The sequence below is a fragment of the Juglans microcarpa x Juglans regia genome, chromosome 4D, assembly GCF_004785595.1.
Source record: "Juglans microcarpa x Juglans regia isolate MS1-56 chromosome 4D, Jm3101_v1.0, whole genome shotgun sequence".
In the NCBI taxonomy this organism is placed as follows: Eukaryota; Viridiplantae; Streptophyta; class Magnoliopsida; order Fagales; family Juglandaceae; genus Juglans; species Juglans microcarpa x Juglans regia.
The window spans coordinates 6073534-6096488 of NC_054600.1; the positions used below are offsets into that span (position 1 = coordinate 6073534).

General features: G+C 35.6%; 2 protein-coding genes across 3 annotated transcripts; one reads left to right on the plus strand and one right to left on the minus strand.

Annotated features, from left to right (window-relative positions):
- Positions 1-949: 949 nt before the first annotated feature.
- On the plus strand, positions 950-8042 carry LOC121259335 (putative U-box domain-containing protein 50). The gene is made up of 8 exons (XM_041160883.1): positions 950-1482; positions 1562-1674; positions 1804-1931; positions 2076-2517; positions 3332-3472; positions 3563-4102; positions 6522-7232; positions 7609-8042. The coding sequence occupies exons 1-8, from the start codon at positions 1320-1322 to the stop codon at positions 7813-7815; spliced, it is 2445 nt and encodes an 814-aa protein (XP_041016817.1). The 5' UTR covers positions 950-1319; the 3' UTR covers positions 7816-8042.
- Positions 7980-18379, minus strand: LOC121259337 (nucleobase-ascorbate transporter 11-like). 2 transcript variants are annotated; one of them, XM_041160885.1, is made up of 10 exons: positions 17483-18379; positions 16821-16918; positions 16559-16729; positions 15696-15796; positions 14407-14542; positions 14172-14222; positions 10243-10530; positions 9631-9865; positions 9038-9318; positions 7980-8435 (listed from the first exon to the last, which is right to left on the minus strand). In XM_041160885.1, exons 1-10 carry the CDS (start codon positions 18087-18089, stop codon positions 8214-8216), a joined length of 2190 nt encoding a protein of 729 aa, XP_041016819.1. In that variant the 5' UTR covers positions 18090-18379; the 3' UTR covers positions 7980-8213. The 2 variants fall into 2 exon arrangements, with proteins under 2 accessions (XP_041016819.1, XP_041016818.1); XM_041160884.1 differs by having other exon boundaries at positions 17426-18377.
- Positions 18380-22955: the final 4576 nt, after the last annotated feature.

Sequence of the window (22955 nt, forward strand, 5' to 3'; positions counted from 1 at the left end):
TTATTCTTATTCTATCGAAATGATTTATGTAGTCTTAAAATATGTGAGTCTTGTACACTTTCTTTAAGAAAAATAAGAAAAATTTAAGATTCATACGACTCTAATAGATGAACATATCAATCCCACCAATCACTCGATCGTGATCTCAGATATGCAAGCTTCATGGAGTGAAATCTATTCATCTCCTAAACTTTAGCCTAGTGTTATCTTGTACAACAGAGCAAATCAATTACTGCCTTTTAATAAAACACAAATGTGTTCAAATCTCTTAAAGACTCTAAATTTTTTAAAGAAAGTGTGCGAATATTACATATTCTAATACTGCATTTAACATTGCTCTTATCTTAATATTTTAATCTCATGTTAATTAAAACTTATGCTTAAATAGACAATTTTAATTGATAAATGTTTTGCCCATACATAAATATTACGAAATGAAACTTATAAATTAATGTGGTTTAATATAATATATCGGATTGTAAACCACGTTTTGTTATAACATAAACCTGACGTATCATATGAAATTACATTATTTTATAAACTAATTTTTGTAATATCCATATTGCAATGATAAGTGATAAATATATACAAAAATCTTTCAAAAGTAAACTTATATAATGATATAGTTTGATATCAAAGATTAAATCTATTTTATAATAAAATTAAACATTTTTATATAGGAATAAAGATAAAAATAGCATATGAATTATGAATAATGTTTCGCGACTACGTGATAATTTTCTATAGAAAAGTCTATATTAAGTCAGGTTTAGATTTATAATCTATCTCAATTCATCTTACTATTATTCATAATTATTTATAAATTTTAATTCATAAATTTTATTATTAATCATAATTTATCTTATTATTATTCACAATTCATCTCAACCCATCTTCAAATTCAAACGAAATTTAAGCGTCTTTGGATGGAAAAAAGGCATTTCCCGGAAAGCGAAAGCAAACGAGGACGACCCAACCTTGCCATGCTGGCTAAGACATTCAAAAAAGTCCAAACGTGGCCGTCCAAAGAAGAACAAAAAAAGCCCTTTGAAATCTACAAAAAGATATTACCTTTGAAAACAACGCAATCCGCGGGGCAACCTTCTCTTGCTCCCTTTCAAACAGATTTTTCACAAATCCTTCTACAGGATTTGGATTTGGATTTGCTTACCCAACTAAAAATTTCTAGTCCTTTTCTGGTGTTGGGTCTCGCCGGAACTTTGCTAAACTCCATGTATATCTAAAGTCAATTAATCTTCTTCTTTGTTTCCATCGATCAGAAAAAGGGGTCAGAGTAGTATTGATTTGGTGGTGGTCAAATGGATGCTCAGGCAGAGAAAATCTACGTTGCTATAGGAAATGATCCCCAAGATGGGTTCAAGACCTTGGAATGGACGCTTGGGAAATGGAATTCTCGTCCAATCTCCATAGTCATTCTCCATGTCACTTACAACATTTCTGCCGATTTTGTTTACACCCCATGTAAGTTTTCACAGTTTTATTTCAGTTTTCCATGAGTTTGAGATGGGTTTTTCTTAGTTTCGTGTTTCTCTTGTTCCAGTCGGGAAGCTCCCTGCAAGTGTTGTGAGTGAAGAGAAACTGGAAGTTCTTAGGAAATATGAGCAAGAAAAGATTGACAAGCTGCTTTCCAAGTATATCACTTTCTGCGGAAAGGTATCATTCTTCATGTTTTGCTTCTCTGATCGATATATTCTCATGGCTTTCGGAGATTTTGTATCTTATTGCTATATATTAATTCACACCTCCAGCAGTTCTCAGAAATTTTCCTTTCGTAATTCGTAGGTAAAGGCTGAGATATTGAAAGTCGAGAAACACGATGAGCCTGTTCAGAAACTCATTGTAGATTTGATTTCTCGCCTCCAAATAAACAAACTAGTCATGGGGTTCACATTCATGAAGTCCTCCTCATGGTATGATGCATTTTTCCTTTCAATTGCTGAATCTGCTTCATTTTATCTGCCTTGATTGGATATATCAATCATCTACGATCTATTTTTGTACCTTAGCTTTATAAATCTTGGTTTATTTTTTCTTTTTTGGTTTAACCTCCATAGGAAATCAAAGGGCACGATTAGTGGGTCATTTTACATTCATCAGCACAAGCCCCAGTTTTGTGAGTTTTACATTATCTGTGGAGGAAAGCAGGTGTTCCTCAGAGATAAAAAAGAAGAAAGAATCATGGAGGATGATCAAGGGGTTAGAGTTGCACAAAGGAGAGAAAATAAGGCTTCTCTCAAAAAATGGGTCGGGAAAATGTTTTCCGACCAAACAAATACCCTAGAAAGAAACTCTTGTCACTCATCCAGTAATTCCTCAGTAAATTCGGATTCACCCAAATCACAAAATCAGTGGGAAATTCATGTCCAAGAAATTGAGAGTTATCTCCAGCAGTTGCTGTCTTCAGATTTGGATGTAGATGATCTTCCCCAGCAGAATGACAGTTTTCAGATCATAACGAGCCGTGCAGCTGAGTCCGAGAACAACGATTCCCACATGGTAACTAAAAACACCATAGATATTTTCTTTTCGCAACATGTGGCTGTAATTAAAACTGTTTATTCTGGTAAATTGCAAAAATAATTTTTTTTGTTATGGTTTGGACATGGGGTAGGTGTTTTTGTTCACCCAACCCATTTTCGCTTTCCTTATCCTTCTTTCGACTCTCTCGTCGAAAAGATAGTGATAGTACGATAATCATGATTGGATGTGTTTGGATGCTTGATTTTGTGAAATTATCACTTATTTTAAAATTTAAATTGATAAAAAAATATAAATTTTTTTAATTATTTTTTATCTTAACATTCTCTTTATATGTGGACTAGACTCTCTTTCAATAAATGATCTAACATATAAAATATTTAGATTGTATTTATATGTTAAACTGTATTGAGTTGAATTAAGATGATAAAATATTATTAAGATATTATTTTTTAATATTATTATTATTTTAAAATTTGAAAAAATTAAATTATTTATTATTTATTATATTTTATATTGAAATTTCAAAAAATTATAATGATAAGTTGAGATGAGTTTATGAAGTAAACGAAATCTTAATTAAATGAAGTAGAGTGTAAAATGTGAATTTGAACTCAATACCTCTATTATGATATACGTGAAATTATCAGTTGTATCAAAGGTTAGTAGATTTTATTAATTATTTTATATTTAACAGATTTACACCTAATACATTTTAATGTGCCTTAATTTTCCCGTCCCCAGAAAGTGGGGTTTCCATGTTCTGTCTCTTCTTATTGTCATCAATGAGCAATGTATACTGATTTTGTAATTCATCTTGGTATTTCATCAGAGCCTAGCAGAGAAGATCGAATCTTTAAGAAGTAAAATTAATGAAGCTCAGCAGGAAATCGAGTTGAAGAGAAAAGAAGCCAAGGAGAACGTTGAAAGGCATGCAAAAGCTGGATGGGTCATTTCTTTATGCATTCAACGGGTAATAATTAATGCAACCTCTTTAGTTTTGCATTTTATAATCAGTGCTTTTTCTGTTTGGTTCCTCAGAAAATTTTCATTTTTGATGCAGGCTGAAGAACTTGAAACTTCTATAAAAGAGGAGGTAAAAAATCGATCGGAGTTGGAGAAAGAATTAAATGCAGAAAAGGAACAAATGAACGAAATAATCATGGACATTGAAGAAAGCAAGAGCAGGCTAAGTTCATTGTTAGAACTCCAAACCGAGCTGTCTGAAAAACTCCAGATTTCAACAATTGCGAAGTCACAAGCCGAGGTCCAGCTCGAAAAGGCAGTGCTAACAAGGGCAGAGATGGTGAGGGATATCGAGGAGTTGCGGAGACAAAGAGATGTGTTCAATAGGAGGATCGAATTCTGCAGAGAAAAAGATGCCATTGGAATGCTTTCGAAGCTTAATGAAGTGAGCTGTGGTTACAGAGAGTACAGTGCCGAGGAGATCAGATTAGCCACTGATAACTTTTCGGAGAGCAAGAGATTGAAATCTGGTGGGGATTGGACAAATGTGTACAGAGGGCGCATGAAGCATGGCGCAGTTGCGATCAAAGTTCTGAGTTCAATCAGGCAGCTATCCCAAGAAGCTTTCCAAGCTAAGGTAACAAAAACAAACGTGTCTTTTTAGGTCCTGTTTCATTAGAAATGTTTAGTATACACATGTATTTACAGAAAGATAATACTCCATCCATCCATCCGCGAATAGATTTTATAAAAGAAAATTTATAAATTTATATAATAATTTTATAATCTAATATATTATATCAAGTCACATCAATTTATAAATTTATTTTTATAGAATCTCTTTATGATTAAAGCATTTCTCTTATAAAAATAAATTTACATATTAACGTGATTTGATATGATAATTTAAATTATAAATTACTTTTTATTATAAAATAAATATTCTAACGTGATAATTTAAGTCACGCCAGTATATAAATTTATTTTTTATAAAATCTCTGCATAGACCTAATGCTTTATCTTCTTTAGTATCATGTTGGCCTGGAAAAGAACAAGAGTTTTTAATTTAATCAGGAAAAAAGAAAACTACAATTTTCACTATTTTGCATTTGGTATTTTAAACTATTAAAACTGATATTTTTTTTTTTTGCTTACACTTTTCTTTTTCTTTCTAAGCACTTTTCAATCGCTAGGCCTAATTTGGGTATTTAGCTATTATGAGAATACCCCACTATTATTTATTATTTTATTATTATATTTTACATACTTTTTATTATTATTCACTATTATTTAATATTCAAAATTCTATCATTGTTTTGCATAAAAATTAAGCGTGCAAAATTGCATTTTACCTTTACGAAAATACCCTATATTTTTGCATGAAAAATGACACTCCATTTTCAAGAGAAATTTCAATTTTGACGTTCCCAAGATACTATGTAGGCACAATAGGCTAATACATATATAAAAATGTAATATGAACATGAGATGAAACTTTAATAGCAACTTTTAAACCAACTGGCTCGGAGTTTTGATTTTATGTACTTAATAGTATATAAGATGTTTTTGGATCTTAATATAAAACTACATTAAAGACAGAATGAGAAATTATAAGCTAATCACACCATTCTATGTATTTCTTACCTTAATTGGTTTCATGATCCTTGTAGTTTTTAGGGCTTTTTTTTTTTTTTTTTTTGTACCTGCCTATATATTTTTTTAAGGAAAATGCTAGTTTGCCTCCCGGATTTGACTGTCAATGTATTTTAATTTTAATTTTTTTAAATATCTAGAAAAATTATTACTAATGTATTTGTATAATTAAAAAAATATTTAAAGATGTTTAAAAAAAAACTTAAAGAAAACAAAAGTGCTATTTCACTTGGGGCATGCCCAGAAGTACATGCCGGCAGGCAAAGTAACGTTCCATATGTGAGTGAGCCATTTTTCTCAACTTTTTGGCCCTTTTACTTATTATTCCTTGTATTTTTTCTATGTAGCTTTCAATCGATATATAAATGGATGATCAAAGTATATTTAGTGCAAAAAATATTGATTTGATATATTGATCTGGATCTGATTGGCTTAGAGTCATGTAAGTTATTTACACCACTATTTTAAGGTTCAGATATAAAAATATTAATAAAAAATAAAACTGCTATAGCAATAGAGTATAAGGGATAGGTGACATTGCAATATATTATCTAAAATAGATTAAATAGGAATATAAAACAATTATGCATACAAGTATTTGTCTATGAAGTTGATATTAGGAGGAGAGGGTCATTTTAAGATATGATGGACTTGCAATTAAAAAAAGAAAAGAAAAAGAAAAAGGTTCCAAGTATAGGCACATTGGACCATCAACCTAAGCTTTTTGTAGAACTCGAAATCTCCTAGTCTGATAGCCCGTAAAGATTATTTGCACTTAAAGGAATTTGAACCTTAGATTTGGGAGAGTATACTCCTGTGTTCAAAGCCTTTACCACTTAAACCAACCCTTCGAGGTTATGCAGAATAAATATACAATTTTCTAGGAATTATTTTTCTTTAACTAATTAAGAAATACAGTTATATTATATTGTTGTAATTCCTTCAATTGATTTTGTTTTTCAACTCAATGAATTGGTTAATGAAACATATAAATAGTTTAGGATACAAGTTAAAAGCTTTTTGTAGTTTGGGTGTAGAGTGAAAATAGGTGGTATTTTGGGGACAAAATGTATAAATATCCACCAAAAATAAATATTTTAATTTTCTAGGATTAAGCTATATATGGAGTATGAGTATAGTTGTCTTTTCTAAATTATACTACAATAATAACACTATTTTTTACTTGAAAAATTCTTTTCATCAGTCACTATTCATCACTCCACATCTCACATCCTATAAAAATCACTCTCAAACCCTATAAAAAACACCTTCATACCCTAAGAAAAAGCTATAGGTGTAGAGTGTGAGAGTGAATAGTGGCTGACGCATAACATTCATCTTTTAGCTTAACGGTTTTCACATGATTCACGGATCAAACTGAAAACTAATTCACTTTAATGCAGGTGGATGAACTTGGCCAAATTCGACACCCACACTTGGTGGCCATGGTTGGCTTATGCTCCGACCTAAAATGCATTGTCTTTGAATACATGCACAATGGTAGCTTAAGGGATGTGTTATCTTCCTCTGACAGAAGCTCTAGGAAAAGAAACCGGGCCCTTCATTGGCTGGACCGTGTCCGCATTGCGACCCATGTTTGTTCGGGCCTGGGTTTCCTCCACATGGCAAAGCCCGTGCCCATGGTTCATGGCTGCCTCGCCTTGTCCAACATCCTCCTAGATCGCAATCACGTCGCAAAGATCAGTGGTTATGGGCTCTCACAAGCCCATGATGAATGTGGCCTGCGGTTGGATATTGGTGCTTTTGGGTCTGTAATGCTACATCTTTTGACCGGGAGGAAATGGGCCGGGCTGGTTGAAGAGGCAATGACTAGGGATAGGGCGGCCTTGGCCGAGGTCCTGGATGAGACCGCGGGAGATTGGCCATTGGATTTAGCGGAGGAATTTGCGGGCTTGGCGATAAGGTGTTTGTCCATTAACAGTGAGCCCAACGCAGACCTGAGTATCACCAGGGTAATGGAAGAGCTGAATAAGATTAAGAATAAGGCGGAGGATGCAATGAAAAGAGGAGGATCTGACGCATTTATCAATGGAGATGTTGATGAAGCAGACTCATGCGATGTGCCCAAAGTTTTCATCTGCCCCATATTTCAGGTTTGGGCCCTCAACCAATGTCCACACCAGTTTTGAACACATGACAAAATAGGCTCAGAAGTTGGGTCAGATTTTGGGCCCACTTTGATGGTGGCAATGATTATATTTATTTGATATTACTACATACAGTCATGGAATACGCAAGTGCTGTACAGTCGTTTTGAAAAATAATAGGATAAATTATTATTTTTTTTATATGGGTCCCATATTTAATCATTTTTTTCAAAGTGATTCGCAGCATTTGCACTCACAACTGCAACTATCATTTTTCTACTTATTTTATCAGAAAAAAGTGATGTTTAATAATTTATTTATTTATTAATAAATTCATGTTTTTTATATATTTTGTTGTCTTATGTCCATAATTCTGGTGCAGGATATAATGAAGAACCCACACGTTGCAGCAGATGGATTTTCATACGAGCTAGAAGCCATAGAGGAATGGGTAGAAACGGGGCATGACACCTCTCCCAGGACAAACTTACGCCTCAAGCACACAAAGGTCATCCCTAATCACACCCTTCGTTCACTCATTCAGGATTGGCAAAGTAAGAGATCAACAGCAGCCTCCATAGCACATTAATTAAATTGTCTCCTGTAAATTGCTCAAACAAGTAGTGTGAATTCAGCTTCTTGATTTTCTTTTCCGTTTTCCTCTTGTGGATATATTGTACAGTAGTTTTCTACTCTTAATAAATAGGAAGAGAGAGAGAGAGAGAGACAATTGATGGTATTTTCCATGAAAAATATTTGAAAGAATGTTTTTGACTATTGATATAATAATTTTGCAGTCAACCATGTTTGTCTCAATTACAACAGAATCTATTGATATGTATACAGAACCATCCTATTTTCTGGTTCCAGCTTTGTTATACTAAGATCACTGCTTCACCAAACCAAAGAAAATTATAGGAAGTGGTCCTCCAGGCAGAGCAATTTCCCTACTAGTTGACTGCTGCTAAAGCTATTGGATGCTAATTATCACACTCCCAAACATCTTGCCCAGTAAAAGCACTTGGCAACTTTTCTTGGAAGAGCATAGTCTGAGAGAAGTGATGGGTCGTTTGCGATTTCTTCAGCCCTTGACCATATGTATACCCCCCTTTCTTGACGGCTGCCTGGGACAGTGTTGTCCAGTACAAATGCCACAAGAAGCGTCACCACCATGTTCAATGACAAAATTGCATTTAATGCAAAATCGAGCTGAAACATAACCAATGAGAAACATGACAGATCAGCTCTTATTTCTTGCAAGGAAAGATGAAAAATTACATTCTTAGATAAAATAAACGATTGCCTGAAGAAAAAAGTCTTTACATAGATGCATGGTAAAAGTCTTTAAAAATGAGAGGTTCTTTTTGGAGCAAAAAGTCTGATCAATCATTAGAAGAACCTCTTTTTGGTAATTCCTGATGCCAGACTAAATCAATATCAAGTCAGTATGGAAGTTTCTTGTATGAATGGTATACTTGATGTTCTTTATTGGTAAACAAAATTTTATTAATCATAAAATAGATAAAGGCCCTACAGAACATGTACAAGTGCATCGCCTATGCATGCTAGTTTAGTGATACAAGGAAGTCATGAAAAGTCATGCCATTAATATACTTGATGTTAGTCCTTTGAAACTCATGAACTTATTTATTTGAAGTAATTCTAGAAATTCAAAGATAGCTTTCATTCAGATAATCACTCTTGAGAGAGTTCTACTGAGAGAGTTCTGACAGATGGCTGACTCGATTGGCTACACTCAAAATACAAAAGCATTTAACTCCATTAAAAGCAAAAAAGAAAGAGCAACTTACTTGTTTACTGCCGGTGTAGACTGGTCCACTTGAAGCAGCTGCATAAGGAACAAAATAACTTGGCAGTATCAAGCTGGATTCCGGTTGATACTGCTGGAAATAGGCCGGAATGGATAACCCAAGGAACAATGAAACACCAACTATGGTAATGTTTCTAAAACTTGCTGTTTGGCTATACTGCAAAGTGGAAAGACCCAATGCCACAATAAGGGCCCACATGAAGCACAGTACAGAAGCAGCCAATGCCTGTGGTATAGAGGCAAGAATTGCACCCACTTTTCCTATCAAATACAAGTGAGGAAATAAAAACTATCAACCTAAATTAAACTAGAAAAGAAATTAACCACCTAGGCGTGATAATAAGCAAGCTACATTTGTCAACAGAAACGATGCTTAAAATATTGAATCCAATCTGCAGATGAAAACTCATATTTTATCTCAGGTATCAAACCTGACAGATTGGCTTGGATGTGTTCTGGTCTCTCTTGATTTGGGTATCAACCACATACCCATATACATATCATGCCAATCTGTAGGCCTCATGAAGATACACCTGCAGAAGGATTTCGGCCTCAATCATTAATTTGGCTTACCTACGAACGAGAAGAGGATCAAGAAAACTGCCCCAACTTCGACCGCCCTTCGACTTGCCACCTTTGTTATGTCAATGGTATGGACATTTTCTGTCAAGGTTGTTGATCCAGTTCCCGAACCCCAAAGTCCAGCCAATATACTGCAAAAGCCCTCCATTGCAATTCCTCTACTCACAATTCCTGGAGATGGAGGCTTGGAATTAACCCGCACAGAAGCAGAGTGATATGTTCCTACCTGGTTTGGTTGTTGCACCATTTGCATCAGTGCCACATTCATAATTCTATCTCTATGTTTATTGCTCTTAAGTGATAAAAAAAACCAAATTATTTAAACATAACAACTGGGACTTCTCATGTTATTCCACTTGCTTCCATAAATGAAGTCAGCATGAAAGTTTCATGACTGCAGGAAGTCATGCCAAAAGTAGGCACTTGCAAATTCCCACTAAAAGAGAGGGCTTTTAATTCAAAAAGTAGCACAATTCTCAGCTGGGAATGCTAGGATTGCAGAAAATATGCTGTTCTCCCATCTTCCCATCAACCCCCAAAAGTTATAAATAAGACATTTTCCTTTTTGTTTTTTTTAGTGCATTGGTATTACAAGCAACTAACCGAATCCACTGACGCAACCAGTGACACTATGATCATGATCATGGAAGTCCTTAAATGGAAGATAGGAATACCCCACTGCAAAGGGTAGGGGATTCTAACCCACGCAGCAGCTCTCCATGCATTTGAAACATCAGTTCTGCAATGTTTCATGGTGTATGCATGCTTTCTACATGCATCAATTAAGATGTTGGAACTGGGTATGTCAGGACTGCAGCCTTTGTAATTGTATGCTCCTCCTGCTGTCAAAAAGAATGCATATGTCCATATAATCATAATGCTCAGTGGAACCTGCAAAGTTTTTAGATATTTCAGTAAGATTAATACAGCAATACTTGTAATCACAAATCATGTTTGAAGTACCTCATCTACTAAAACCAATAACAAAAAGGAAATGAAGAAGTTTTAGGCTGTTATTGGAAACATGGGCTGGATAGGTTTCCGTACTGTATTTAAAATTGTCCCCATGATGGGGACCCACAAATCTTCAGGTAGAATGTGTTGTGCCAATGGAAGCTCTAATACCAACTTGTAGGGATAAATTCAGATTTTTGGATCAGAAATGTAGAGCAGAAGAATAAAATAAAGCAATTTCACAGGGCACTAAGAGTTTAATGGTTCAGATTGAAAGCTTAAATCCACAGGCGGAGATGATTAAGAAGATACCTACTAACACAAAAAGGAATACAAAAGATGGTGAGAAACATTCACACCCTAAACTCTATAATACTGTTTTTTTTCTTAATTTTGGGGTAAGTAAACCCTGATACATCCAATGCCTCACATTCTCACAAAAGAATATTTTATAAAAATATTTATTTTTCTTTAATTCTCTTGGTGTAGTTAAACCATAAGAATTTACCATCTCGGGCTAAAGCCCCACTTGGAGCTTGCACCAAAGCCATCAAATCTATAGAAACAATCCTTATATACAGGCTCTAAATTTCAATTGCCGTTGGGCAAGGTATACCAAATTCAACCCTACAATTCCTATTCCTTTCCTGTTAAAGGAAACAAAACAAAAACTCAAATCCTTTCCAAGTCTTTGTTTGGCCTCAAAGATATTGCCCATTATTTTATAGATCACTATGCCAGATTGGACTTAACATTTGGCACTTCCCAGCTTACATGTAGCAAGTGTGCTAACCAAACATATAAAAGGTCACTTTCAGATATAAGGTGATTGCATGAAGTGCTAGGTTTCATCTCAGTTGGATTGAAGCATCAGCTGGAAGTTCTATAAGGAAGGTGAGGCTGATGGTGAGAAAGAATGAATTTTTAATATGGATAGATTGATGGATCAGAATTTGAGGCTGCACCCAAAAGGAGGAATAATGTGAGTTCAATTCATAAGCTGGGAAAGGTTGAAACAAGAACCATTGCAGACGTCCATTAATAATTAAGGTAAAAAATAGCAACTGATGAAAATGATTATCAATAAAGTGGATTGAATTATTAACCATCCAGAACCAAGATTATGCAGAATCAATAAAGAAATCCATGTTAAATGCACCTAAGTTAATGACATTCAATAATTAGAAAAGGAAATTCCAAAAGATTGGTTAACATAGATTTCAACATTTGGACTTGCAAGGTTATATTCAACATTAGAAAAGAAAGTCTAAGTCGCCTATATTCCAAAAGGACTGGTCAAGGTTACATTTGGAGCTCCTTTGACTCATTGTAAACTGCAAAAATTTCTCCCTACCAGGAAATGTGGATCCCATTCAATATGGGTGTTACACTGTGGTTTTTAGCCAAAGATCGGATTCTCTTTCTGTTGGGGACCATGGTATAGATCTAAGTTACAATCCTACAATAAAGCTCCAATTCAACATTGCATTTTGACGTCAAGGATTACCATTTTGGTGAATGGCACCCTGGTTGGGTTTTTTAGTAGTTCACATGGTTTGAGATAGGTGATCCGCTATCTCCTTTTCTTTTTGTCCTTGTCATGGATGCATTGAGTAGAATGTTGGAAGCAGCTGTAGAAGGAAGGTACTTGTCGGGTTTTGAGGTGGGAAATGAGGAACGGAATAGCATTAAATTGTCTCATCTTCTTTTTGCCAATGACACTTTGATTTTCAGTGAGCCCAACCAAGAAAATATTCAAACTTTGCGAGCCTTGTTGTTATGTTTTGAAGCTGTCTCGGGTCTCAGGATTAACCTAAACAAGTCTGAAATTGTACCTGTGGGTGCCGTAGGCAATATTTCAGATTTGGCTAATATTTTGGAGTGTAAGATTTCTTCACTGCTGCTGAAGTATCTTGGTCTTCCCTTGGGTGCTTCTCACAAATCTGTTTTGATATGGCATGGGGTGATTGAGAAGATCGAGAGAAGATTGGTTGGATGGAAAAAGTTATATTTGTCTGAAGGGGAATAATTACTTTGATAAAAAGTACGTTGTCTAATCTACCTACGTATTTTCTTTCCCTTTTCCCTTTGCTGGCTGGGGTTGCTAGAAGAATTGAGAAAATTTATCGTAATTTCTTATGGGAGGAATAGGAGAGAAAGAAGTTTCATTTGGTTAGTTGGAACAAGGTTTGTCAGCCGGTTTCTTGCAGAGGATTGGGGGTGAGAAATTTGAGATTGTTTAATAAAGCACTCATTGGAAAATGACTTTGGAGATATCATGAAGAGAGAGATGCTTTATGGAAGAATGTTGTTGCAGCTAAATATGGGAGTGGGTGGGGGGATTGGTGCTCTAATGAAGTTAGAGGAGCGTATGGGGTGAGTTTATGGAAGTTTATTAGGAAAGGTTGGGGGAAATTTTTCTAAACATATTAAATTTAAGGTGGGGGGGAAGGGAAGAGGATTCTCTTTTGGCATGGGATTTGGTGTGGGGAGCTCTCAAATCAGATTTTCCATCTCTTTAAAGGATTGCAAGGGATCAAAATGTCGTGGTTGCAGATTATCTTCAATGTATGGATAATAATATTCTATGGAATGTTGACTTTATTAGAGATGCAAATGATTGGGAAATGAATGTTGTTTCAGGTTTTTTGGGAAGAATTTATAATTCGAAAGTGATGCAGGGAAGAGAGGACAGGCTACTGTGGGACCATGCTGGAAATTTCAGGTTTTCAGTCGGTTCTTTTTATAAGGTGCTTAATTGTCATTCTGGTTGTGTATTCCCCTAGGAAAGCATTTTGAGGGTGAAGGTACCTACTAAGGTGGCGTTCTTTAGTTGGGTGGTTGTTCTAGAGAAAGTATTGATCACGGATAACCTTAGAAAACGTGGTTTGTGTGTATAGCTTATTGGTGTGTCATGTGCAAGAAGGATGGTGAATCTGTAAATCATCTTTTTTACATTGCAAGGTGGCAAAGTCTTTGTGGAATGAGATTATTGGTCGGACAGGTTTATATTGGGTGATGCCTAAGGAAGTTGTGGATTTTCTTTCATGTTGGTGTGGTTTTGAGGCAAGGAAATGTGTAACTGTCAGATGGAGAATGATTCATTTGTGTTTAATGTGGTGTCTATGGCTGGAAAGGAATGGGAGATGTTTTGAAGACAGCGTTCTTTTGAAGATCTTCGGAATTTTTTCTTTTCTACTTTGAGTTGTGGGCTAAGATCTTTGTAAGGAATGATGATAATGTACTGAATCTGTTTCTGTTTTAGTTTTCCTGCTTTCTAGAGTGTAGTAGGTATTTCCTTTGTATTATACATCTTGTGTACTTGGGTTGTGCCTATTCTTGGTAATAAAATTTCTTATTAATTATAAAAAAAAAAAATAAAAGAAGAACAAGAAGAAGAAGATCCAATTCAACAGAAAAGGAAAGGACAACAACAATTTTTGTTTAATTGATCTCATCCGTAGCATTTATACAAACTTGGTATATCCCATAGTACATGTAAAAACACGGTACATTAATATACAAACTGCAAATATATTCTCCAGTATGGCATGATATGATGAGAGGTAAGAACATACCGCATAAATTCGAAATACACGATGCCCAAAGATGGATATTCCACGAAGGTACTAAAAAACAACAAAAATGAAACAGTGATTGGCATGAACACTTTGCAAAAGCATTTAAATGACTTGAGAAGAAATAAAAGATCATATCAGGAACAAATATACGTATAGAACTACAAAATATACAGGCCTACCTAGAAATGGACAATCTAAACCAATTAAATTAATCTGCTCAAAAATCACATACCAAGGCAAATATAAGAAGCAAGAGTATCTGTGGAATGCTGATTTCCACACAACTACCAGCTTCTGGAAACCCATAGCTAAAAAATGCTAGACCTACCGCGGCAACAGTTGGTGCCACCACAACTGGGTTAATAAACCTGCAAGATGTCCTAATTTACATGAACACACATTGGCAAAGTCCAAAATGCAGTGATACTTGATCTGGCAGTCCATGAGGACACATTTAAAAAACAAAAAAGAATTCCAGACTAAAATCTTGAAAAAATACCAGTGCACCCAATAAAGGGAATATAGCAGAAAATTAATAATGAATAATCTGGGAGATTTCCTCCTCATCAGATTTGCTATTTGCTAAAACCACAAGGCATCGCATGAATATGGACAGACTGAGATATCTGTCCCTGTGAAAAGAAATTTCGAGTTGGTATCCTTAGTAGAGCCAGGCTGAGTTGGGTAATGCCTAAGAGTGGTGGATCTACTAGCGTGCTGGAACAGGAGGCACAATAGCGCTCAATGGCAGCAGTGTGGCGAATGATACCTTTGTGTTTAATGTGGTCTTTATGGTCGGAAAGGAATGATAGGTGCTTTAACAACAAGGAGCGTGCAGTGGGGAAAATCTGGAATTTATTTGTATTCTCTCTTTTATAGTGGTTTTCTGCTATTGTATTGAAGGGTGGGAATGTTTACAAGTTTTTATCTTCTTTCTAGCTTACTAGAATGTAATTAGGGGTCTCACTTTGTATCCTGTGTACTTGGGCAATGCCTAGTTTCATTCTATTCAATAAAGATTCTTACTTATCAAAAAAAAAAAAGGTTAAACATGCTAGAACCTACATCCTATGTAGTGCTCTATTACATTGTCATTATTATTTATTAGTTTATTTTTTGAAATATGTTACATTGCCATTATTGGAGTAGAAGAAAAGAAACTTTTTTCGATTCGTAAACTCACCAAGACCTCTAGGGAGTAAACCCCAAATACATGATCCCATTCACCAGAATCACATATTACGTAATTCAGGAACTTCTAACATGGAAACAAACCTAGAAAGTCTAAGTCAACAACTCATTCCAAGCACACTTTTTAACTACTACGCTGCACCCCAAAAGGTTAGAAGAAGAGATACTAGAAATAAATAGCATCAAGACAGAACTCGGGAGTGGCAGAACTAATGCAGCCGAGAAAGTAGATTAATTTTTTACTAGAAATTTTTTTAAACTTCTTTTTAAAGAAGCATCAAAGATTGGGACAAGCACAAGCAAGATATTACAATTAGCCCATTGTTTTACCTTAAAAAAAGGGACATCAAGCCACTGTATCCCAAAATGCTCTGAAATATTGAACCAACGATTATTGCCCCTTGCAGTTCCCTCATTATGTGCCTGAATTTCTGCAATACATAAGGCCATGTTTGGATAGCACATTTTTCCAAAACTTTTTGAAAAGTTTTTTCAACTTCAAACCAAACATCTTTCAATCTAAAAAAAAAAATACTATTTTAAGTTTTCATCTAAGTAGTTGCCTAGATTTCAGTAAAATGAATAATAAAAAAAAAACTTCGCAAAAACCAAAACAAAAGATACCCTTTAAAAAGTTATATCCAAACAAATTTTCAACTCCACCCATCCACTTTCACAGATCCCAATACAAAAATATATTTCAGAAAAAATTATTCAAATAAAACCCAATAAAAACCACATCTCAAAATTTTTCAAAAAACCTCTCAAATATTCTCAAAATTTCATTCAAAAAACCTCTCAAATATTCTCAAAATTTCATTAACCAAACACACTCGTAATATATTGAAACTAAGGGATGAGTTGAAACCCAAATGAAAAACAAAGAGACATCTATTCAACTGATTCTTTTGACATGCAAGAAGGGGCTCACTACTATAGAAACTCATCACTGGATATACAAAAATGATTCAGAATATAAATCATCACAGTGATGCTAGTTATCCTCATTCAATCAGAAAACTTATCATCCTCAAGAGTGCCCTGGAAATTTTGAAGAACTAAAATTTTCAGCAAGTAAATGTCTTCTAAGTGCAAAACCTTTATCTGGAATTTAGCGTCTAAGGTATTCCTTGGGAAGCTATAAAAGATTAAAGCTAATTGAATGAAACACTTCAGAATTCTTATAAACGTACATGTTCAGTAAGATCACGATATTCTCGAGCATTCATGATTACTAACGCTGGTGCCAGATATACATATGAGCTCCCTTGAACTAAAGGAAGTCGTGTGCCAAAGTAGGAGTGCAGTATTGTCGTGACGCCAGAAACCAGCAGCATTGTTGAAATCACAGTAGCGATATCCTTCTGCCATGATTTATTTAGAAATAAATGAAAAAACACGTACTATAGCCTTATTAAATTGGACTAGAGATTAAAGGAACCATAGGATGCTTACATCTGTTCCACCCATGGCTGGTACAATTATAGAGGGGATGAATATTAGTGAACCAGCCAAAGATAGATAGTGCTGCAGGCCATAATATATCAACGATACTGCAGTTAAACAACCAAGGATCAGGAAATGGTACTAAATTCTAGCAAGTAGCACCAACAGGATTTCAAGAATCCCAATTCAAATCTTCCTTAGGTTTCAAAGGGGAAATAACAGTTCAGCGAGAGAGAGAGAGAGAGAGAGAGAGAGAACATTAATCACTCGGAAAGACTGAAAGAGCAATTACAATTTTTTGCTTTCTCTGAACTACATGCTAAAAGCTTGAGCTAAAATTCTCCTACGATTGCAAACGTAGCTTGCCCTTAACACATCCAGTTCTGGCTCCAATAAGTTATAATCAGGATTGATATCCCAACAAAATGTTGGTAAGAAATCATTTTTTTTAACTACTGTCTCGTTGCTTTATCGTATCAATTATCAAATGTATGCCTTACTCCAAAACTTCCTCACGATTTACATACAACTATTTCAACCAAAACAGTAAATGCAGCTCCATATACCAAAAAGGAAAACACACATCAAGAAAAAAAAAAAAAAAAAAAACTAACCAAAACCAGGATTTTCTCTGAGCCCACATTTCATTCCGGACGGCCTGTGCCACCCACCTGGAGCAGGTTCTTCACCATAAGGAAAATCGAGTTTCGCATCTCTTTCAGCTAGACTATCGTCTTTCTTTGGCTCAACCGCTGGGGCAACAGCTGGGACTTCGTTTCCGTGGCCATTTCCATTCGCATTCGCAATTCCATTCACATTCCCATTCCCATTACGGTGCACACTTCCATTCGAACCAACTTTCCTCTCATCGACTTTAGCCTCATCCCCAGTCCTCCTACTCTGATCTTCACCCCTCCCTGTTCCATCCCTCTCATTTTTCACCACCGGTTCGATTTCAATCCCCCGGTTGGGCTTTGTCCGGCCCAGAACCGGGTCGATCTCTATTTTCGGCGACGACCCGCCGTTTATAGAATCAAGGCCCTTCTCCAAATCAAACAAAGCACTATCATTCTTCTCGCTGGCACTTGCCTGAGTCCCTCCAGAGTAATCAGAGACAAAGCCGGTCCTCTTGGCCCAAGATCTCAGTTCGTTCGGGTTGTGATCGATTCTTGGCATAAACGGCTCGATCTTTTGAAGCATAGAACTAAGTCTAGTGGTACCACCACCCTTCACTCTCTCAGCCTTACCTCGGGATTTTGAAGTCGACCCAGTTTCCATTGGAGCTATTCCACGAATGGGAACCAGTTTTCCAAGAAAATCAGCTAGAGGAGCAAAGAAATAAACCCGCTTCGTCCCTTCGTCCCTTACAAGAGGAGAGGGAGAGAGAAAGAGAGAGAGACAGTAGAAGCGAAGCAAAGAGTGGGTATTAGATAGAAAAGGTGTCAATAAGAGAGGAGCATCATTGCATTATTTGATTTGGTAATGGCGACTGGTGAATGAGGGAAAGTTAGCTTTCTGAAGTATTCGTTTAACTCCTTTCTGATCTTTCTCATCTCATTACCGCTCGCCAGTTGCTATCAGTTGGAGGCTGTCAAATTACCGTAAATGTCCCCAGTTCTTGGCCGTTGAAGATTTAAAAAATAAATAAATAAAAACAGAAGAAATGGCAGATGTTTATCTTCGATCAGAATAATTGGATGCCATAACTTAATTACTATTTAGAAACGAGATGAATTAAAATTAAAATTATAAATTTAAATAAAATATTATTAAAATATATTTTTTTAATATTATTTTTATTTTAAAATTTAAAATAATTAAATTACTTATTATATTTTATATAAAATTTAAAATAATTATAATAATTAGATGAAATGAATTCAACTATAAAAATAAAGGAGACGGCTAACTTTATTTACTTTGTTCAACTCTTTGATGAGTGGAAGTAGCAAAGTGTTTCTTACATTTGAAGTTTGTACCTCGTCGTCGCAGGTGATATGAGTGTGAACATGGAAAAAGGAAAGAGAGAATCGAAAAGAGAATATCATTGATTTTTCTTTTTTTTTTTGGGTGGACTTGTGTCGGTCGGAGGAAAGGGTGTTTGTTTTATGGGTAGTCATAACTATCTATCTATTATTTAAGTGCAATTTAAGTTTTATTATTTTTTTAAAATATTTTTTTAATATTTTTAATCATTAAAAAAATATATAATTTTATTAATATTCAATATTTAATTATTAAGTAAAATAAAAAAAATTAATATAAAAAAAATAATAGATGATAATAATAGGATAGTAATTTATCATTATTCTTGTTTTTTTGGCACTGATTATGATGATAAAGTTTGTGGAAAAATACAATCAATGGGTCCCAATAGAATTGATTAGGAAAAAATAGATGGGATTGTTCGGCTTAAAAGGGCTTCATGCAAAATTATTTTGATCGTGGACTACCGACGAAGAAAGAAATGATAGGTTGTTGGTTGGTTGCTTAGTTTTCCTCGCTTGTGCAGGAGTGTACTATATCAGGATGTAACATATAGTTTTACAATTTACACGTGGATGTCTAATTATTATTAAATTTGAAATTTATTACAATTATATAAAAATAATTGAAATAAATATTGTTAGGTATAAAACTTGTAATATTTTGATTATTAAGCTCGCGTGTGTGTGGAGCACATATAGTATAATTTGATTTTAAAGATAAATTTTAAAATTTAAATCTTACTAATCAAATCCTACTATTTAAGAACATTTTTATCCGGTTCTGCATCTACCCTTTATCTCTATATTTTGAGAGAAAGTTTAGGGTTTGTATCCAAAACCTCCCTCCATCCAGATCCCTAAATTAGTGATGAGGTTTTCGGATACTACCGTGATTTCCCGTATTGGGGGAACTACTGTACATCCCCAATCGTGATTTTGGTTCCTGGCCCAATTTTGGTCTCGTGTCTTCTTCTCTCTCGACGATTGGGTGCCCTCGTCTATATTGCCCCACCCTCGTAATGCAGCCACCATTGACAACAGCCTCTTCATCGGCAATTCTTGTAAGTCCTCATATCCCTCACTCTCGGTTTCCTCCATGAATGGATTCCCCCCTTCTCACTCTTACATTCCATTATGTTTCGGCTTCCTACATGGCCAAACTTTGTGAGAATCAGGATCCTCCGGGGCTGGCCACCTAGCTTCTCTATCGCATTTCATTTTTGGGATCTTCCATGGCTGGACTCCATTCTTCTCTCTCGCACAAACCCAACACACACTCAAAGTAATCCGTGTGCTTTCATTTGAGATCTGTTCTTGGTTGTATGTATTTGGATTTTTTTTTATAAGGGTATGTATTTCGAGATTGCAATTGTTGATTGTATGTATTTGGATTTTTTATATATTGCATTATTGTTCTTGTTAACTCAAAACCCTAGCTTTTTTTGGATCTCTCATTTTATCTGTCATCTGAAGCTGCATTTGTGGGTTTCTCTGATTTTTATAAGCTAGGGTTTCTTTGTTGTTTGTGAATTAACTCTGATCTTTGTGGGTTTCATTGTTCTTTGTCAATTAACTATGTCATCCGTAGCTTTTTTGCACTGAGATCTTTGTAAGCTGCATTTTTTCTATAGTAGCATTTGTTAATTGTGGGTTGCACTATTTCTGAAATTGTGCACTGAGATATGTTTTGGCATTGAAATTGCATTGAGATCTGTTTTTGCACTGAAATTGCTATTGCTGTGCTGATTGCCAAAGTCATGAGGTTTGCAACTTGTGCTTTTTTTAGAAGATTACACCCTATTTTGATGACAATTTTTTGACTTGTGCTTTTTTGCTGTTATCCAAGTTTTGTTATATGGTTTTGATTAGCCATATGGTTTTGTTATATTTTGCTTAGCATATGGTTTTGTTGTTATCCAAGCTTTGTTATATTTTGGTTTCTGGTGGTTTTGGAAGGTTCGTATTAACTATGAGCAGTGTGGCTCTCCTTCATTTATTCATTTAGGGAAGAAGCGTTTTGTTTTATAATTGAATTCATGAGAGCATGTTTTGATTATATTTCTTTATGGTTTTAATCCTTGGGAATCTTGTTGGCAGTCATTCTAATGAGCATGTTTTATAATTGAATTCCACAAAGAACATGTTTTATGTTGATTTCCATGTCCTTCATTAGCACTGTTCATCCGGACCGAATTTTTTTTCTGACCCGGTTCAGAACTCGAAAAACTGGATTCCAGTTTTGGGTTTCGGCCCGGATCAAAACAGATCTGAAACCCGGATTGCAAAACCCGGACCAACACGGTCCAGGTACGAGTTAGAGACCCGGTACCCGAGTCTTTTTTGAAAAAAAAAATCCCTTGATTGCTAAACCCCCCAACTCACTTCTCTCTCTCTCTCTCTTTGCGCTGGGGGAGAAGCAGAAACCCTAGCCGCCTCCATCGTGACCCCGTCGCTGCTTCTCCTTCGCCGTCGCTGCATCTCCGTTGTCGTCGATCTTTGCCTCTAGGTCGTTGTTCCGGTAAACCCCCCCCCCGACTCACCTCTCTCTCTCTCTCTCGATAGTCTCTCGCTCTCTCTCTCTCGTTGCGCTGCGGTAGAAGCAAAAACCCTAGGTCCCTAGCCGCCGCCATCGTGACCCCGTCGCCACATCCCCTTCGCCGTCGACCTTTGCCTCTAGGTCGTTGTTCTGGTTCTCTCTCTCTCTCTCTCTCCCCTTGTAACTATGTTTTTGTGCGTGAGTACAAGGTCATTGGGTGTGTGAACTATTTACCGTTGAGATGGGTTGTGCAGTGGTGGATGGATGCTTTGATCATCTGTTTGCTAGTGGCCATGTGGTTTTTGGAATGTTTGGAAACGTGTTTTTTTTTTTTTTTTTTGAATCTGTATTGAGTATCGACTTGTTTATGGATTCATTGATTCTCTATTTTAATGAATATGTTTGGTTGTTGGGAAAGTTGAAGGAAAAAAACTCAAATTTGTTTACTTCGTCCTTTTCACTCTTTGTATGTAGGGGTGGCAATATGTGACACGTCTCGTTAACCCAATATAAACACGACATTATAAAAGCGGGTTAGAGTTTAGTTTTAATGAGTTCGGATCAAAATAGGTTGACCCATTAAGACACGATTGCTTAACGGGTCAACCCGATATGACTCGTTAAGATAATTAAATTTACCTTTATACCCTTAGACCTAAAGTGCAAGGAGGATGCTCCACTTCCTTCTTCAAATTCTAAATTTGTTTAGATCTGTGTTTTTAATTTTTTATTATATTTGGGATTGTAACATTAATATATTTACATTGTATGTTTTGTTTATTATATTTGGGATGTAATTTTAATAATAAATATTATTACAAATTGTGTGGATCATATTTGTTTGGATTGTAATTTTAGACTTGTAGTTAGTTTTTTTATTTTTTTATAGATATTATTTATATAAAATCAATCAAGTCAAATGGGTCGTGTCGTATCGTATTTGTTCAACCCATTAACGTAAATGGGTTGAAACGGAACGGGTCGTGTCGTGTCAACCCGTTATCTTACCGTGTCGTGTTCGGTTTGAAATTTTGACACGAAATTCTTAACGGGTCGTGTTCGTGTTGACCCATTAAGTGTAATATACATACCTTGACACGACACGAACACGACCCGTTAACATGATTTGACACCTCTATCTGTATGTACTCATCCATGCTCAAAGTTTAATGAATCTGTTTGGTTGTTAGGAAAGTTGAAGGAAAAAAACCCAAAGTTAAAGGGAAAAAAAAAATCCGGGTACAACTTGAAACCCAGATTTTCAGGTTTCAAAAACCCAGATCCACCTGGGTTCTGGCCCGAGTTTGACCTGGACCAACCTGGTCCGGGTTTGAAACCCGGGTTTTGGTCCGAGTATACCCAGATTCTCGGGTCAGAACCAGGATGAACACCCCTACCGTTCATCACCTTCATATTTCTTTTCATGTTGATTTCCACCTTTATCATTTAGAACATATTTCATTTATCACATTTATCTTTCTTTTCATGCTGATTTCCATGTCCTTTGCTTTGTTGTTTTAATTCTCTCTACTCCAACACTCTTCTATTTTGCTATTTTCTTTCTCAATAATTATTGCTTCTCTCATTCCCTTGTGTTTGGTTCTTCCTCTATTGGGTCAT

Excerpts from the sequence above, each read along its gene's own strand:
- LOC121259335 (XM_041160883.1), top strand. The coding sequence starts at position 1,320 with ATGGATGCTCAGGCAGAGAAAATCTACGTTGCTATAGGAAATGATCCC. Across the intron at positions 1,483-1,561 it reads CGATTTTGTTTACACCCCAT|TCGGGAAGCTCCCTGCAAGT; the intron begins GTAAGTTTTCAC and ends CTCTTGTTCCAG. Across the intron at positions 1,932-2,075 it reads TTCATGAAGTCCTCCTCATG|GAAATCAAAGGGCACGATTA; the intron begins GTATGATGCATT and ends TAACCTCCATAG.
- LOC121259337 (XM_041160884.1), bottom strand. The coding sequence starts at position 18,089 with ATGGAAACTGGGTCGACTTCAAAATCCCGAGGTAAGGCTGAGAGAGTG. Across the intron at positions 16,730-16,820 it reads CAGCCATGGGTGGAACAGAT|AAGGATATCGCTACTGTGAT; the intron begins GTAAGCATCCTA and ends AAATCATGGCAG. Across the intron at positions 14,223-14,406 it reads TGCTTCTTATATTTGCCTTG|TACCTTCGTGGAATATCCAT; the intron begins GTATGTGATTTT and ends GTTGTTTTTTAG.